The sequence below is a fragment of the Rhopalosiphum padi genome, chromosome 1 (genome assembly GCF_020882245.1).
Source record: "Rhopalosiphum padi isolate XX-2018 chromosome 1, ASM2088224v1, whole genome shotgun sequence".
NCBI lineage: Eukaryota > Metazoa > Arthropoda > Insecta > Hemiptera > Aphididae > Rhopalosiphum > Rhopalosiphum padi.
In genome coordinates, this window is record NC_083597.1 from 80560298 (window position 1) to 80580190 (window position 19893).

Consider the following 19893-nt stretch of genomic DNA (forward strand, 5'->3'; position numbering starts at 1 on the left):
TCATGACACAGCTAACCTCGTAACCACTCTCATTTTAAGCAATTAGTTAAGACCACTCAAACACATTTAATGCAACTGATATAATCGGAGTAGATATTTACTAAACTTGTAATTATATTTTTTTGATAATTTTTATAACATAATTAAATGTATCTAACCATTCTAACCAGTATAAAAAAGGAGGAAGACTCGGCACAGAGTCTTGATCCGTGGTATTCATTACAATCATTTATACCTTATACTTCGATTACATGTAATTATTGTACTTATGTATAGATTGTAAATATTTAATTAACGTTTTTTAAAACATAAAATAAAAACAATCATGATGACCTTATTCTTGATGCAAGTTGTAATTTTTATACGAGCCTCACGTACGGCGGGATATTACACCGGGTATTTTGACCCGGACTATCTGGTAGCACTGGGCCATCCGTCTCGGTGCATGTGCGAAAACGGCGGGAAAATCTGACTTTATCATCGAGCATTTGTTTACAATGTTTACATTAACTATTTTTTTTCTTCTTATGACTCTTACGTTGTTACTTGTTAAATATACATCACCATCTCCACTATTTATTTGACCGGACGTAATTCTTTTCCGTCGTTATTGTTTTCTGAATTTGTATTCTTTTTTTTTCGTTTCGTTACACCCACAAGACGTAAGACATTTGACGATCGGTTTTCCATTCAATTGACCGATTTTGAACGACGTCATCGATTGTGCTACAAATACTCGATTTTCAGTACTTCCTGTGCCTATCCCTATATACCGACTTTCTCACGTCGGCCGACGAGACATGCAGGTATGTAATGTGACGTGTACGGTAGTAATAATTTATTATTCTTAGATAATTTTTCATATTTATACCTATCCTGTTATCTACCTATAAGTGTGAGCTTGTACACTCGTGTCACGTCTTGCGAATATTTTTGTAGAGCGCTGTGAAGAGTAGACAGTTTGTGAAAGAAGGTCCAACGAAAAATGTCAGCATCAACGTCAACTATGACAAGTTGGAGCAGATTGGCGAAGGAACATATGGGGTTGTGTACAAAGCGTTAGACAAGCAAACCGGCAAGTTTGTTGCTCTGAAAAAAGTCAGGATGGAATCGTAAGTTTTTGTTCAATGACTTCCCAGTTAGACTTGGGTTTTTTTTTTGCCAGAAATGCAAGTCACCACTTAGCACTTTGGATATCTCCCACTAGTCACAAAATGATTTTGTCTACTTGATTGGTTGTAACGTCTTTCTATGTATGTATGTATGTATGTTGTAATTGTTTTTAATTAATTATACAGAAGTGCAGAAGGTGTACCTTCTACAGCCATGAGGGAGATTTCATTGTTGAAGGAAATAAACCACGAAAATGTTGTTAAACTTCATGATGTCATAATGTCTGACAAGAAATTGTTTTTAGTATTTGAATTTATGGACTATGATTTAAAAAAAGTATTAGAATTGCGCAGAAAAGAATTTGGATTTGGATTACCTGAACCTCAAATTAAGGTAAGATTTAATTATAAAAGAAAATATTTATAGATATTATTATAGTATTAAACCATTAACCTCATTTAATAGTCATGTTATTAATAGTTCTTATCCAATTTATAATTGCATATTAATAAAATATATATTTTCTAGACTTAGTAAAAATTAAACTAAAATCAAAATCATTTTTGTGTACTTTGTTAAGAAATTTAAATTCTTGATTTTAAATGTATTAAAAAATACCATAAGTAAGTAGCTAGTGCGTATCCCATATTCTTAAATAATAATTAATGATTTATATATTATAAGAATATTTGCATAAACGCATAACAACGTTATAAAAAGTATTAAAATGAGTTGATAAATCATGAGTATTTTTTTTTCACAATAATAACACTTTTTTTTGATTTTAGAGATTAAAAAGCAGAAGGCTATATTAAAAATAATATATTCATTTTACTATAATATTAATTTTTTCATTTTTGTGCTTGATTAAGATTTATAGTAGAAATAAATGATTCCATTTTCTTTCAACATTGAAGGTTTTGGTAGTACATTTTCATGATACAAACTTATCACTTCTGTCTCCAAGTACCCATATTAATTCTATTTATTCATTTATACATTTTATCATATTTTTAAATGTATCCTTAGTCAATTATACTTGCTTAGTTTTATATTCATGAAACATAATTTTATGCAATATTTATGATAAAATTTAATTCATTTTATTTTAACTTTATTTACTTATTTTTAATATTTCTGAAAGTACTTTTATAAAATTATTTTCAATTTTCAGAGTTACTTATACCAAATACTAAATGCATTAGCATATTGTCATATCCATCGCATTGTTCATCGGGATCTGAAGCCACAAAACCTTTTGGTAAATACTGCTGGTGGTATAATCAAATTGGCAGATTTTGGATTGGCTAGAGCTTTTTCTTTTCCCCTGCGTAACTATACACATGAAGTAATAACTTTATGGTATAGAGCTCCAGAAATATTGTTGGGAGCCAAGGTATATACCATGGCTGTAGATCTTTGGAGCCTTGGGTGTATATTTACAGAAATGGTGAGTTTTTAAAATGCATATTTATTTTTTACTGTACCATTTTAAAAATGTTTTAAAAAATAATAAACACTATTATTCCAACTTTTATATTTTTATTGTGTTGTTTTATTTAAATAGATGACTTTAAGACCATTGTTTCCGGGTGATTCAGAAATTGACCAGTTATTTAGAATCTTTCGGACTCTTGGAACTCCAACAGATGTCACATGGCCTGGAGTACATAAATTACCAGATTTTAAGCCATTGTTTCCATTATGGGAAGCACGTCTTATCGAAGAATTCTTACCTGAACTCTCTGATAAAAATCAACAAAATGTTTTTTATGTGAGTAAAAGTGTTTATTAACAGAATAATAAAAACACTAACAATATTTGAATTAAAATCAAAATAAAATAACTACAGTCACATAAAAAAAAAAATGTGCTAAGTATTAGTTGATAGTTGACAATAAAATAAATATTATTAATTTTATTTTTAAACCTCAATGTATAATAGTAATTTTAATTTAAAAAAAATATTTTTTTATTAATGTATACCACCCCTGATTAGTGGTTGTTAAAACATTGAATTTGATCACTTATAGATATAAAATATTTATTCAAAAGAATATTAAATGTTTCATTTATACAAGATTACATTTCTTTCTATCATTTATTTTAAAATATAATAGTGGTATCCATTAAAATTGAAATTACTTAAAGAAGTAATAGTAACAAAATCTCTTCATACATCAAATTTTTATATTACATATTAACTGTTATTTCTTATAAATAGGTACAAGTGAAACTAAGAAAGTATTTAATTAAAAAGTCTAAGATTTATTTCCTAAGTTACATGTTTTGTAAAAAAAATTTGAATATTATGTATTTTAAAATAATCACAAATCTCAGATTGGAAATTACCATTTATTAGATACAAATTTATGGAAATAGTTTTATGTTAATATCATAATTATGAATGAATTATCTTAAATATTTTTTTTTTAATCCCACATTTTCAATAATGTGAAAATTAAATTGATAATTTAAGCTTATTTTTACATATAAGGAAATGTAAGTAACTATAATGTTAATATTATAACTAATATATTTTTCTTTAACAACAGGCAATGTGTACCTACAATCCGGCAAACAGAATGTCCGCTGAAAAAATATTGGAAATGGAGTATTTTCATAGTTTTAGACTGGAATCTCTACCGGAAACACCTTAAATAATATCAATAATTTTTAACTTTTTTTTTAGTGAGTTATGAATATCTGGTTTATTTTTGGAGTGTTGAAAACATTCTAGTTGTACCAAAATTAAATTTTAAATTTTAAAGTGTAAATAGTTAGTGAAATACTACCATTGACCAAAAGTTAAAATTTAAGTTAATATTATGACTTGCTTTGGGCCAAAAACATATGTATAAAAAATAATCGACACCAGTTCAAACCTGTAACAAGATTAATGTATTCAATTTATTTTCCCTTTTTGTTGAAAATTTTACTTTATTATATAATGAATTTTGTTTTGATTTTTTTTTTCTTATTAATTTTTGTTTAGTTAAATATGCAATTTATCCCATAATCACTCTTGTACTTACTGTATTATAATTTGATTTTGTATCAGTATTTGAATTAAGTCATTTATTAATTATTATTATTACCATCACACAAATGTGGATGTTGTACCATATATCTATAACATTAAATTCCAATGTCTCAATTATGCTACTAATATCAGGAACTGTACATGTAGTAACCTCATGCTACACCTGGAATGTTTTTATGAAAACACTGTACGATTGATGGAAAAACACATAATTCTTAAATTATTATTAAATCTTATCATTTTTTTGTTTTAACTGCCTCTTCTGGTATTACTATGTCATTGTGTAGTGAAGGTGATCGAATATAAGCTGATCTCCTAGATCCTCCTTTGTTGTTGTCTGTTGCTATTTTATTGTACAAATCTTCATCGCTTGTTGGTGTAACAACAATTTTCACATGACTTTTAGGTCGTTCGTCGGGGCTATTTAACTTCATACTTAATGGACTTTTCAAACTAGAACTCCTCCGGAGCTATGCAACAATGAAACGGAATAACGACAATATTGTTGTAGTGTCAAAAAAGAGATAATAAAATTGTATTTTAAAATCGATAAAACTTAATACAAAATGATGCTTTTTACATTTGATTATTATTAATACGTACATGTACCAGCAAATGTTTTATGGTTGTGCAAACATATTATTTAGTAATAATCAATACATAATAATATGTGCTCTGGCTTTAATAGAGCCTTATCAAAAGCATTAATACTATATATTATTATTATATAATGTGTACTTCAGGTATGAAATACGTAATAACAAAATAACACTTATGAAGTGATGAAGATGGTAGTCTAAATTTCTTGTTCAGCTACATTGCCAGCTTGCGATGATCTCGAGCTCTGTAAATAATCATTAAAGCTGTGCGATTTATACAAACATTGTGTTTTGTTTAATATCTACGTTTAGTGTCTAATAAAGCCCTCGTCATGAGGTTTAAGCATAAATATAGTGGTTATAAATACATTTTATAAATAATATAAATTTGTACTTATAACTATGAACATTAAACAATTAATAATAATAATAAAATAATGTATAGACATTTAGTAGCTAGAGGTGTTACTTATGAAAACTTGTTAAAATTAAATGTTGAAAGTTCTTTTTTAATAGATATTTATAGATTATTATAAAGGTCTATCTAGGTTAAAGGTAATGCGAACAAATATCGAAAACTATTTTGAAGACAAAAATTGAACTAATCAACATATCTACCACTTCCAGATTAGGTTTATTATTTTCATAGGCATTATAGATTATTATTTTATCTATGATTTTTTTCTATAAGTAGGTAGTTTTAAGTTTTTTGTATATTATAATAGGTACTGTATATTTAGAAATAAAATCTAATTTATTCTATGTTTCTGACAATTTTACATTTTTATTTTTAAGTAATTAAGTAGGTTGTAGGTGTTAACATTTGAAAATAAAGTTATGATGTATAGCCAAACATATTGTTGTACTTTTTCAGCTCATCTAAATATCTATAATTGTGAATGATCATAAAGACAATTTTTTTATTAATACAAAGAATATAGTGTGATGAGTGATAGTACAAAAAATAAATTTATTTTTTAGAAAACATTAACATTGACCGCCAGCCTAGGTAGGTTCCAATTTTATTCTGTATTAGGACAATCACCATATATCTTAATAGGTACCTAAGTGCCTCATCTACCGTTAACTTATAGTTTATACATTACCTACATACGAACGTTAATAAATGTAGAGAATAAATAATAATAACATATTGTACCTGTGTTTTTGTCGGCGTTCCGATCTGTCCCGCAGTTGTTTGTTTTATGTAACTCTTGTCGTCAAATATTTTCACCTCTCCTCCGCCCGGTCTATGTTTCACGTTGTCCAACGATCCGACTTTACTTTGAGCTTTTATATCCAATTTTTGATCCTCAATCTAAAATATATTTATATAATACGAGATTAATAATATTATAAGTAATTATAATAAGTATATATTGTTATAAATGCGGTTTAAATGTGCACGTAAAACGGGAACAGCGTTGGTAGTTTTTATAGCGCAGCAATCCGTTATTGCAAATATTATAGTTTCATTTTATGTGTATGAATGTATGAATTGCCAATGAAGATTTTTTAATATACCTACTTATAGTTAATCTATAAGCACGCTTATCATTATTATTACTTAATAACGAATGCAAATCTTATACGGATATACGGATATACCCACTTATGGACCAGACTTTCAAACACTTATTTAGATTTGAACACCATTTAAGTCAAATATCTCGGTCTACTATTCGATAGAAGACTCAACTGGGGCCCCCACCTCAAAACCAAACGTAAACACTAAATAGCCGCATCCTAGCTACACATCCTTAGGCCTCTCCTGAAATCTAATATACACATCTCTAACCAACTACTATACTCTACAAATCCCTACTGCAACCTATCTGGTCATACAGAATCGCTCTCTGGGGTAGGTAGGTACCGCTAAACCATCGAACGCAAAAACCATACAAGCATTCTAAGCCATCTGCCTCCTCAGTTCTTAGTCATGTTTTTATTTTCCTCATAGCAGAAAAACTTCTTTCGCACGTAGCAGAACAAGCAAGTTGTATCATTTTATAAAGATTAGGAAATACTTGAGGTCAAATATTCTTTTTAATATCTTCAATATCACCAATAATAACGTCTTAATTGTTCAGTATGTTACCGTAAATAATAAATTGGTAAATAGTATGTATGTAATGTACTAGGACACTAGGTAGGCACATTTATATAATTGTGGATATAAGAATATAAAGAATGATAAAAATTCTACAAACTGTACAAAATTACGGTATTGTTTGTTTAATATTTTTAGGAGGCTTTAACTTCAAATTTTTTTTTTTTTTGGGGGGGGGGGCTAAGCCCCCCTCCCGAATCTCCGCCTATCAATCATCGCTCTACTTCATATCCATGATCTTTCGAACAACCCAGCCAGACGTCTGAAACGCGAATGGCCCAGAGATCTTCTCAAAGTACATCACACTTAACGTGTCCATTATTATTTCTTTCTAAAATTACCAGGAGTTTCTAATGTGAAACTCCTATCCATTGTTTTTTTCTCATCGTATCATTATATTCATTCTTCACGTTTACTTATTGTACCATTTATTGTATAGATTGTACATTTTCATAAAATAAACAATATATAAGAAAAAAAACACCATTTAAGGAGTTAACGATATTTTTCAAAACCTAGATGGTACCTAATATAAGTTTAACAATTTGGGATTTTGATAATTTTAAAATAGTAATTACTGCTTAATTAATATTAATCTATTAACATTTTATGGTTTGTAAAAAAACATCTAAGCATTATTAATATACTTGGGTATATTAAATTTAATGTTACTTTATACTTAATAGGTACTTTATATTTTTGAAAAACCATCTTTTAGAACTATTAATCTTATAATACACTACTCGTATTATACTAGCTATTTATTCTAAGTACTCTACTCATTAGAATTTTTATTTTGTTATGAGGGTTATCTTTTATTTATTTCTATAACATATTTATATCTATAGGTAATCATTTTTAGAACAATAGAAAAATTTGAGGGGCAGTAATATGTTTGGCAAATTACCTTACATACAATGTACGTAGTTAGAATGTAGGTATATAGTTAATATATATATTTTATGATTGGATTTCTTTAAAAACGTGTGAATAATCAGTGCCACTCCAGGCTTACAATTTGTGGTTCTTCTCAAAAAGTCTAAACTTTTATTGAATTATCATAAGAGGTCCCATCTAACTTTTAATTTTTATGTAAATTGTAATCTAACAAATAATTATAGAAAACATTGTAATGAAAATATTTACTTATTTGTTTTAGCAAGTAAGTAGGAACATTATATTTCGACTAGGCATAGGTAGGTAGGTAGATACGTCATTTACGGCATTCAAAACATTCACACATAATATTATGATATAAAATTATTATACTACCGTATAGCCGTATAGGTTGGCTGATTTATGATTAGATATTCGTATAAGTAATAAAAATCATATCTATCTAACGTTTTCTCTAAAACGAATTTTTTCAGTCGTTCAGTATATTATAATTTAAAACGGATTGCTGTATTTTTTATATAACAAATAACACACTTAAAACGATATAGGTATGTAATATGTAAAAATATTTGCAGAGACAAAAATGAACACAGAACAATCAGTGTATAATATAATATAAAGACAGTGGAAACGGTGTAGGTACTGCATAATATATGTATAATATAAATATAATACCTATAGTATTGCAGTGTAAAATATGAACACGCACACTCGTTTATACAAACAGTTTTGCATAACAGTTTTACAGTTTTGTAGGTATAATATTTTACCTACTTAAGTATATGTATATGTATTAAGCGTTGTGACTTGGTGAATATATATTATTATATTACGAGGAAATACCTCGTCTATATCTATACATATATACACACACACACACACACACACATATATATATATATATATATGTGTGTGTGTGTGTGTGTGTGTGCGTACAGATATATACGCATTTTGCGACCTAATTATTTATTTACTCACGTCGTGCGATTCCTTTTCTAATAATTGTATGGATTGGCTCTAAAAAATTAAAATATGGTTTTCCATAACAAATAGCACAGCCTTATTGATAATCTATATGACGATGTAATTTTAACTATTATTAGGATCGTGCCTGAAGTGAAGTTTTAAAAATATAAAAACAAAAGTTTAGATAAAACTTTAAAAAAAAAGTAAGTTGTTGTATATCAATATGTATATGAACGCTTTGAATTTATTTAATTAACTATATCGGGATACCTATAATATTTTTTGACCAATATCGTAAAATATCATAAAATAAATATGTACCTATTACTTATTACTTTATTAGTCCTATTATACCTAATACCCATAATATATCTATACCATTGATTGTACACACAAGTATTTATAATAAATGCTAATATAATAACTACGTAATATAATTAATTATTATATGCATATATTTGTTTGCAGGGTCCTCTGTTGATAAAATTATCAATAAAATATTATTTATAAATTTATAACATATCATCATATAATGTAATTCCTGTTTAGTACAGGTACAAGCTATGTATGTGTAGTTCATATTAGGCGGTAATTTAATCAAATTTTGTTAAGTGATGTATAATATTTCTTTTTTACTAAATCTTTCATTTATATTCATATTTGGATACCAAATATAATATTTCTCTTACAAAAAAAAAAATTATCTTTATATTCTTATAAAATATTAAAAATAAATAAATAAAAAATAAATTGTTTAATCATCAACGGGATGAAACAGGTCAGGGCGTCAGGCCAAAGATAAAATTTACCAAAATAGAATCCAACTTATAAATAGTAATTTTAAAATAATAAAATGTTGTTATAAGTAAAATAATATTTAAAATTTTTGTATTTTGGGAGGGGGGTTGAGAGTTATTTGAGTGGATTTAATACTAGTAAATTCCTTCCCCACCGCCATCATGCCATCCATAACATACCTGTTTAATATTTATTCGTAATGACACTAATGAGTAATGAGTAATGACTGATGAAACAATTATATATCAATAAGTGAAGTACAATAATTGATATACTAATATTCGTATACGGTAGGGTACTATATAATTTATTATGGCATAATATAGCTGATCATGTACAGTGTTGCCTATGACAAATTAAACGTTCGTGGATTTACCGTGCCTTAAACTCCGTTAAATAAAAAATACACAGATTTTTAACACAAAAATGTTGGTGGTTTTGACAAACATGAATTATAGGTTTAAAATTAAATAAAATTTTAATAACTATTTTATTTTCTGTAACCAATAGCAAATAGCACTAACCTTATTTATACATTATACACAAAAAATATTTGTTTTTCGCGGGCCAACTAATTTCCATGTATTTCACATATTATATATTTAAACTATCTATCATCCATATTATTATCATGGGAAAAATGTTTTTTTTTTATTTATTCGATGGAATTTTCCCAGGCACATACAATAATTTATTATAATATTAGTAATACTTACTATCTGGGTATAGGCTGTATTATAATAGCCAGTTATTTCACCGAAATATAATTATGTTTTTGATTTTAAGAATGAATCGTATACAGCTTAATAATTATTTTTCAATTTTAAAAATACTATAAATATACGAAGATTGATAGAATAACAAATAATGAATTAAGGATTTTTTTTTATTGTGAAATTTTTATTCTTATATTTAGTCGTGTTCTTAGTAACCATAATACATCATAGTATTTTTATATTTTTATTTTATTTTGTAATTGAACAAACTAATTAGAAATCAATAAGTTTTTAATGCAAAAAATTAAATATAAAATAAGATTAATCCTTACACGTCAATACGTTATGATAATTAGAACAATTTAATTTATGTTATGGTATTATAATTCAGATTACACTATAGTGTACGAATATATAACACATATAATGCACGATAATTAGATGATATAATCAAACGAAGATTATAGATGATTGATTTAATAAAAATAAAACATGTTGATTTTTATTTTTTTACCACCGTGATATTATTATAATATTACCTTTACAGCTCCTCCGCCGGGAGTGTGTTTAATGTTGTCTTTAGACCCAATTTTCGGTTTTGCCTTGTCTTTGAAGTCGAGCTTAACGGTTTCGATTTTTTTGTCACCGCCTCCAGGCTTGTGTGTTTTGTTGTCCAATGAACCTACTTTAGGTTTAGCGTTCCATTGGAGCTTAACACTTTGAATCTGTAAAAATAAACATTATAGGTTGAAGTGCAAAAGGTCTACTAATTGCAATATAATTTAAATTAAATAAACAATAACAAAAATAATGTAACTATAATAATAAGTAATAACATAAAATAATATATAATAATATACTGGTCAAACCAGCGCCTAATTAAATAGTTCAGTACTTATGATTTTCTAGTTAATCAACTAGATACTCAATACTTAAACAACAATTTTATTTCTAATTTAGATTTCCATAATATTTTTTAAACTCATGATCTATAGTGCCACTATACCAGTGTCCAGTAGTTGACAAAATTAAAATTAATCGCATGTTAGTTAGGCTTTTTTAAGCGATTTTAGTAATTATAAGAAAATGCATTTATATATATTGAACTTTAAAATGTCATTTAATGATAATTACAAGGCATAGCAATAATAATAATTATTATTAATTACGTAAAGGCGATGTCAAATTTACAAAAGTATAAGGATTAGGTTAATGTAGATAAAGATACATAGAATTCAGGCGTATTTCGTTCCTTTTACTATAATTATACACCCATTATATTTTTACAATATACGAGCGTAAATATTATTACCTTTTTATCACCACCACCAGGAACATATGCGTCGTTTTTGGCCTCGACTCTCGTACCAGCTTTCCATTCGAGTTTTCTGTTTTCGATTTTCACTTGTCCACCACCAGGTTTGTGACTGGTGTTCTGTAGTGATCCGACTTTTGATCGGACTACCTTGAGATTTGGAGATGGTGCAGATCCTACTTGCACTTTATTCATTGGCAACCCTATGACCACAATGATAGAAAATATATAAAATAGTAATTAAGAATCAATGTAATTTTTCATTTAATTCCTCTAAACCCCGTTTCATCAATTCATTAATTCCTCTAAGCTTCGATGTCATCAATTTATTACTCACTCTTTTGTCCAATTGACATCAAGCTCTCGGGAGACTTAGGCGTTACGGCTCGAGTGGGCGTTTTCAATTCTGACCGGTCTTTTTTCGGGATTTTGCTCGGCGACTTGCCCACGTCGTTTTCATTTTGACGATCGACCTGTACATCGATAACAGTAATAAACTTATTACTTTTATAGTCGTAGGTATAATCAATTATAATTTATAATGATGATTCTGCAGTATACCTACAAACGATGATATTCTCCTAGAATAGGAATTAAATATATAGATATAGACATTAGACACATACTACCTACTAATGGGTAAGAAATTAAAAATAAACATGTTGTAGATTGCTTACTTTTGAGTTTGACGAATCTTTGAGGGGTTCATTGTCTGAAAAATACAATCAGACAAAAACAAATGTATTAATATTTTTTATAATTTATATACATAAATATATAAAACATTATTATAAATATTATTATTATAAAGGCGTGTAATTTAAATTATTGTTGGTATAATATATCTATGGTAATACGTATATAATATTCTATATGTAGATACTTTTAATAATTTGCTTATACGCTGTTATTATTTAAGTTATTTCTCAAACTTGAATCATTAATTAAAGATGATTAAATTTATACCGATAATAGAATATAAGTAGGTATATTTAAACGTACAAACGTATATTATAACTATATTATATTATGTTATAATATACTAATATATTTATATGCTGTTTCTGTACCTATAACGTAATAATATGATATATTCATCTGATAATATTGAGTGCAAAATATAATATTTTAATATTAAACTTAATAATTCAACGATTTAGTATTCGTGCGCAATGGTGCCAAATGTGCATCTCTCAAGTGATATTGGTAAACATCCTTACAGTAGTTTTAGTGGGAGACCGTATGATTTTCATAATAAGGTGAACAATTATATTTTTGTACTATTGATTAACGATGAGGGTGGAGGTATAGGTAAGGAAGCATTCAGAGCTATATATTATATAATATTATGGTACTTCATACTGGTTAAATCGACACTTCAACGTTCAGTATCACTGTATATTTCCGATGTATCTAAACGATAAATTTTACATTAACAAGTGTCAAGTACAAAAGTAGATGTAATATAATATACATTATATTATACAATAACATGTCGTATGCCCTCAAAGGTGTGGTATAAAAATACTGCTAGGTAGTCATAAATTATTTAATATTTTGAATATAATACAAATATTCTATATTTAGTACTTTTAAAAGTGAACTTTAATATTGCTACGTCACATTTTATCTATCATTATAATATTTTTGTCAATGTAATTAATCCATATAATTATTCAAAGGGATTTGGCCCGTAAGGTTAATTAATAAATATTATGCAATATGTATAAAGTGACTATTATAGTGCATGTAATAATCGACCTACTGGAAAAATTATAATACCTTTAATTATTTTTAAAGTATCGGGCCTGGAGTTTTTACTCATCTGCGGCACGGCCTCATCATTTCCACTTCCAGTAATATCTGCCGCTCTGTACCGTTCGTTTGACTGGTTTCCGTCACCGGTCGACCTCACCGCCGCGGCCGCATAATCCCTAGCCCTCGTCTCATCCACCGGTGGCACCACCCTACCTCGCGCTGCGGTTACCTTACTGTCATCGTTAGCCACGTTCTGTTGCTCTCTGACCGGTTTTAAATGAGTGGCTTCGAAGTGCATCTTTCTTAGTTCCGACGCTCGATTGCCGTGTTCCACCGCTGCAGCTCTGGGGGCCGGTTGATCTTTTTCTAGTGACGCTTTGCGCTCGTTTCGTGGTTGTTCATAATCTCTGATAGACTGTTTGTCGTACGGTCTATCATCTGGTCGGGCCGCGGCATTCATCTGTCTGCCAGCCGCTGCCCCATAGTCGGCGGCAGCACCAGCTTCTGGTCTGCTGTTTTTGAAATCCGTCAAACGTTTACCACTTGTATCTTCCTGCTCCGTTTTCTTATACTCGGCCAGTGGCCGCTTTCCGTCCTGCTCTTGCACAGAGTCCTGCATGGGCGGTGGTCTCCGGCCACCACCGATAAGATCCGGCTGCCATCTACTGCCACTATCATCCTGCAAGTCCGACACCGGTCTCCTTCCGTACTCGGCCATCCCGTCGTTTCTGCGTGACATCATGTCTATACTGTTGACTTTCGCAGTATTTGCGTCCAACACGCTATCCCGTCTCATCAGCGAATGTTGCTGTTGCTGTTTCTGTTGCTGTTGCTGTTGTTGTTGCTGCACATCTCTGACCTTTTGCATGCCATTTTGTGCCTGCACTGGTTGTCTATTACCCTCGTCTTCCTGGGTTACCGCTAGTCTGCTACTATTATACACACCAGCTGCAGCCTGGACTGGAAAACGTGTCTGCTCTTGGCCCTCAGGCATCACTAACGATTGTCGACCGTATTGTTGTTCTTGTAGCTGCGGTTTTCCATACGGCATAACTCCTTGCGCTGCCTGTTTCGGCTGCCACTGCTTGTTTGGGTCACTCGTTCCGTCAGCAGCTCGACCACCTGCAAATACCGTCGAATCTCTTCGGCTTAGAGCGGGTTGTTGCTGTTGCTGTTGCTGCAACTGTTGATTTATCGTAGAGTTGACTATGACTTCTTCGTCGTCATCGGCACCGCCTTCAACGGGTCTCACTTGTCTACCATTATCCGATCTAAACTGTGGCAACGATCTTTCCTCGGGCACCCGAGACGCAGGGCCACGGCGTTCCTGCATGGGCATCTGTTGTCTATACTGCTGCTGTTCTTGTTGTAATGGTGGTCTCTGTTGTATGCTGTTGTTGTTAATGTTGTTATAGTTCTGGGATGGTGGCCCACGCTGTTGTTGCAACTGTACCGGACTACGTACCCCGACATCCGGTGGTAGAGTTTGTCTGATAATATTCCAGGGGCTAGCCTTATTGTCACCGGACATTCTCGGCGGTGGAAGCCGTTGCTGTTGTCCCTGTGGCCTATTTGTTGTGCCGTAAGGGCCTTGTTGATAGAATTCTGGTCGCGATGGTCTCGAACCAAATTCAGGCGCCCGTTGTAATGGCTTGGGTTGTACCGTTGTCTGACAATGAAAAAAATACAAACGTACATTTATTACAAACATGCGCGTGCGCTCTTTGCAATAAATTAGCTTCTTGTTGAAAATTGACTTAGACAAAAAATATTAATGTTTTTACGTTTAAAATGCTGTTATGAGTTCCATTTTATTAATTATTCTATTACTTTAACTTTAATTTTCCTCCATTGTAAAATATACAAAATCTATATATAAGTATTCATACTCTTCAAAAAAAATTCTACGTTAATGAAGAGTAAAGCTAGACTCTCAAACTTATTATTTTTAATTTTTTCAAATTATAATTCTATTATCCAAGGAATAAACTTTTCGTTACTAATAATTATTATATTTGTGTGCGTAGTGCAGCTTTATTGGGTCCGCCAACTGTCTATAAGTATAAGTCTCAGACGACTGTATAATATGAAACCAAAATGTTACGTAAGATATCGCATAAAATTTAAGTCTAACAGGTATACTATAAACTATTATAATTCGTTAAAAAGTATAGGTACTTTCAATACTATATAAAAGTTACTGTGTTTTTTTTCGTTCATCTGACTGTTGTTTATGTACACAATAGTGTATATAATAATATATTATGTTATATATAATTTTTATAATATTGCTCTAATAACTGAAGGCAATAAAATGGTATAAAAAGCTAATCGAGTTAAACATTAACAACCCAACGCCGAAACTGTTCTATACAAGTAAATCTAATTCCAATGATTATTAAATAGAGTACACATAGTATAATTATATTTTCTGTGGTTTTCCCTGGCTCAGTGGATCCATGTATGGTTTATAATACTGTATTATAATAATTGTATATACCTGTGTTATACCTCAAGCAGTGCAATACTATGAAAATATTCGTCTCTTACCGTATTCAATTGACTTCTTGTATCCGGTACGTAACCGCCGCCCGTGGGTTCTACAATGCTACTCCGACGATGGCTGTCCATATTATTTTTTTATCGTTAATAAATTTCGTTAATATTCACAATGTATATCGCAGTTATACGATGCCATGTATGTATTAATTAAAATTATATTATTTACGCGCTATATATGTATGTTTGTATTTAAAAGAGTATATTATTATAATTTAAATATACGTTTGTTGTTTAAAACGATAATATATGCTATATTTTACAGCGAACAATATTATGTTATGCATACATTTTTAAATAGGTATTTTATACATCCATTTCTTGCGAATACCTAAAAATGATAATCACAACATTTAGGTACATCGTTTTACACACAATATACACTGCTGGCGAATCGTAACTGTATTGAATCGCGCATCGGACACTTATAAATACATAAATATATTTGTATATACATACTATATACATATTATAATAATATACTAACTGACATCGTGCCTACACACACAAACCATAAATATAAATATATATATATATATATATATATATATATTCATCATATTATAATGCACGAACAAAATGGGGCAGAATCGATTATTCAGTATGTTTCGAGTACGGTGAGGGAAGAGGGGTAGACAACGGAAAACTACTATATTTTACCAAAAGCCACATTGCACGTCATCCATCGATTTCCGGAGTAATACATGTATAAACTAAACGACTGTGTATATTATTTTATAGAGACCCCAAAAAGGAACTAAACATACCTGTATATACTTATAACTATTATAATATGCTGTTTATTTTATAATTTATATGCCATTATTTCATAACCGAAAATCGAGTGTATAGGTAATACACATTTTTTTTTTTTTAATTCAATTTCGACAGCAATAATTTCTTACAATTATTGTAAATATCTTTAGAATTATGATTGGTTGTACAAATGAATATTATATAATGTGTCTATAGATACATAATAATATAATATATTTGAAAAGTTAATATGTTTCACCTACTCGGTTTTCACTGTGTATTAACTTATTACTACTCTGCATCTGATTAATAGAATTCATATACATCGATATTAAATTTGTAAAATTAAAAATATAATTAATATTTACGCAGTTACTTTTTAATAATACAATTTTAATATATTTTGTAATCAAGTAAGCTAAGCCCTAAGGAGTAATTATCGAATAAAAATCAAAAATAAATTGTTTGTCCTAGCCGTTATCTTACGAGGATTATTATTGTCTATATAATATATAAAAATATATAATGAATATTAAAAAATTCATTTAGATATGTAAAATGTGTAAATACTGTGTACACGCAAAATATTATATAATTTACTCGCTTTATACTTTTTTGCTTTACTATTAATATATAATATAACATACCTTTTATACGAGTATAATAATAATTCTACGAAAATGAGTGAAAACATGTGTCAAAGCTCGATAAGTTCTTGTGCTTTACTGAGCTCGGCGAGTACAGCTCTAAACTTCAGCGTGATCAAAATTCGCGTGCTTATACACGCGCTAATAAAACACTATATACGGCACGAACAACTCCCGATTTCCCTGTAGCTAGGCTAGGTTGGTGGTGGGACAGCTTTCAGGGGTGACAGAGACTCTTCCCTCCGTAACTTTATATATATAAATACATAATATATTTTCCACCAATAAAAACACTATACGCATAGTAAATTCCAACAATCATAATAATGCATATGATGTTTTTTATGACTAAGTACACATTTTAGTAATTCATATATTTGGTATGATGTTCATTAATACAAAATTGATATATCTATATACTATAATAGTATAATACAATAAACACCAAGTCATCATATCATGTTAAGTTATTAATTACAGTTAACCATTCCAATTGTAGTTTTATACAGAATGGAGTTATTAAGTTTGCAATATTTAATTTATAAGATACCTATCTATACAAAATAAAAAAATTAAATAAATATTGCATATTGATAATAAAATTGTAACTTTCATAAAAATAGTAGTTTAATGGTCACAAAGAGGACCAATTTTCTGAGGAAACAATATTATGTTATTTTTTTTTTTATACATATATAATATATAAATAACTCAAATATTTTATGTTTTAAAATATTATTAGACAACTGGGTGTTTCTATAAATTAGACTGTTTTAACACCAGTAAATGAAATCTGTACACCTACAAATAAATACATGTATTTTGTATATAATATATTAATATAATACAAATACGTTCGATATAATAGTACAATATTTTAGTCTCAGTAATTTAGTTACACTACAATTTGACATAGATTTTATAATGTTAGGTAATTTTGAACAAGTAGGTTAAAACTTAACATGTTGGTACATGTTCTAGTTTAACTGACGACGAGGGCTGTCTTTATATTTTTATACCAAAAAATATAAATAAAAATACGAGTATAAAGTGAAAGGCGCTGCCTAGGTAATAAAATATTGACATGCAATCCTGTAATAACGGCGTAATCTGCTGTTTAATAAATATCTACCCTCCTATGTTGCCGTATTATTATTATTAGCTTCTGGAAGAATATACCTACCACAAGACACTGTGAATATTATAATAACAATAAATTGGGTTTTATATGTAGGTAAGCAGCGTACATTTTAACGACTGTGTACAGTGAAATAAGACTATTATATAGCATTGTATACCTTATGATTATACTTTGTTCAGTTCCTTTAAGAAATATAACAATTGAATTGAATAAAAAGTACGTACGTCGCACATGCAATAGTAACAATTATTAACTTTTAATATAGTAAACCTATATAATATTTTATGTTAATATTTTCTAATTTTTAGTACAATAATAAGTTAGATAATATATCGCATAACCTAACACCAATTGGCTACTTAAAATTATATTGGTTATCCTCATTGGATTATTTTGGTATGTAATTTTATTTTTAAATATTAGTTCTAGGTATACGTAAAATATACTCATGTATATTAGATATATTTAATTACAATTAAAAAACAGACCAACAAAAACTTTATAACATTGACATAATATTTCACAATTTGGTTACACTATATTTAATATTTATGTACAACTTGTATGAGTATATTCATAAAAATGTTTAAAAATCATGAGTTATTATTGTTATTATAATTGCTTAATTACATTTGAGGTTTTTTTTCCGTGTCTTATTACTCGTACTATTTTTACAGTAAATTATTCTATTATTATTATATTTTAAAAGCTATTAAATTTGCGTACTTAATATAATTATTAATAAAGAAGGGTTGTATAATTATTATTAAAAAAAAAAAAACTATATCATGCATTTAAAATCTGAATATAATATAGACATATTATGCCTGCATACATTTTATAAAAAATATTACGTGACGTTGCTATAATAGATTAACTATCAACGACATATTTATTATTTTGATGATTAAATGCAAGATAAATAACAGATTTAGATTTGATTTTACTTTTTCTTATAGAATTATATTGTTATTTATTAAACTGTATAGTATACGTGCAAATACATAAAAACATATTACCTTCCAAACCTGCGTAATGATACTTAATACTCATTTTTACAGAATCAATTTAATTTTTTTTTATTTTTTATTACGATATTATTTATCACAATCAAGGCTTGAAACCGAAAAAAAATTTTCCTATTTTGATTTCAGTTTCGGATATTGGTATTTATTTTTTCCGTTTTCGGTTTCAGTTTTGGTTACCGTTATTGATTTTTTTCGATTTTTATATCGATTTCGGTTTTTAACGGTTTTAACTGGTATTCAAAATCCAATATTATCGGTTTCAATACATGTGAGGAAAAGGGAGACAATAGTCAGTGGTGTTACCATCATATATAGAATATACATAATACATACGCATTACTTAAGATATAATATGTATTAAGTAGAATAAGTAAACACCTGACACACTCACTATTTTGCCAAGCGCAAGGTCTGTTTAAATTTCCATTTGTAGCAACAGGCGAGATC

The 19893-nt window shown here is 29.0% G+C and overlaps 2 protein-coding genes across 6 annotated transcripts; one reads left to right on the plus strand and one right to left on the minus strand.

Annotated features, from left to right (window-relative positions):
- Window positions 1-477: 477 nt before the first annotated feature.
- Window positions 478-4176, plus strand: LOC132917630 (cyclin-dependent kinase 2-like). The gene is made up of 6 exons (XM_060978462.1): window positions 478-806; window positions 940-1112; window positions 1299-1506; window positions 2288-2563; window positions 2681-2887; window positions 3669-4176. The coding sequence occupies exons 1-6, from the start codon at window positions 801-803 to the stop codon at window positions 3771-3773; spliced, it is 975 nt and encodes a 324-aa protein (XP_060834445.1). The 5' UTR covers window positions 478-800; the 3' UTR covers window positions 3774-4176.
- On the minus strand, window positions 3669-17341 carry LOC132917593 (microtubule-associated protein 4-like). Of its 5 annotated transcripts, none has more exons than XM_060978412.1 (10): window positions 17278-17341; window positions 15866-16205; window positions 13340-14984; window positions 12235-12269; window positions 11895-12030; window positions 11555-11760; window positions 10782-10967; window positions 8741-8779; window positions 5915-6073; window positions 3669-4626 (listed from the first exon to the last, which is right to left on the minus strand). In XM_060978412.1, exons 2-10 carry the CDS (start codon window positions 15944-15946, stop codon window positions 4393-4395), a joined length of 2721 nt encoding a protein of 906 aa, XP_060834395.1. In that variant the 5' UTR covers window positions 15947-16205; window positions 17278-17341; the 3' UTR covers window positions 3669-4392. The 5 variants fall into 5 exon arrangements, with proteins under 5 accessions (XP_060834395.1, XP_060834385.1, XP_060834403.1 ...); XM_060978402.1 differs by having other exon boundaries at window positions 15866-15938; window positions 17278-17339; XM_060978429.1 differs by lacking the exon at window positions 3669-4626 and adding an exon at window positions 4659-5000 and having other exon boundaries at window positions 15866-15938; window positions 17278-17339.
- Between the last annotated feature and the right edge of the window lie 2552 nt (window positions 17342-19893).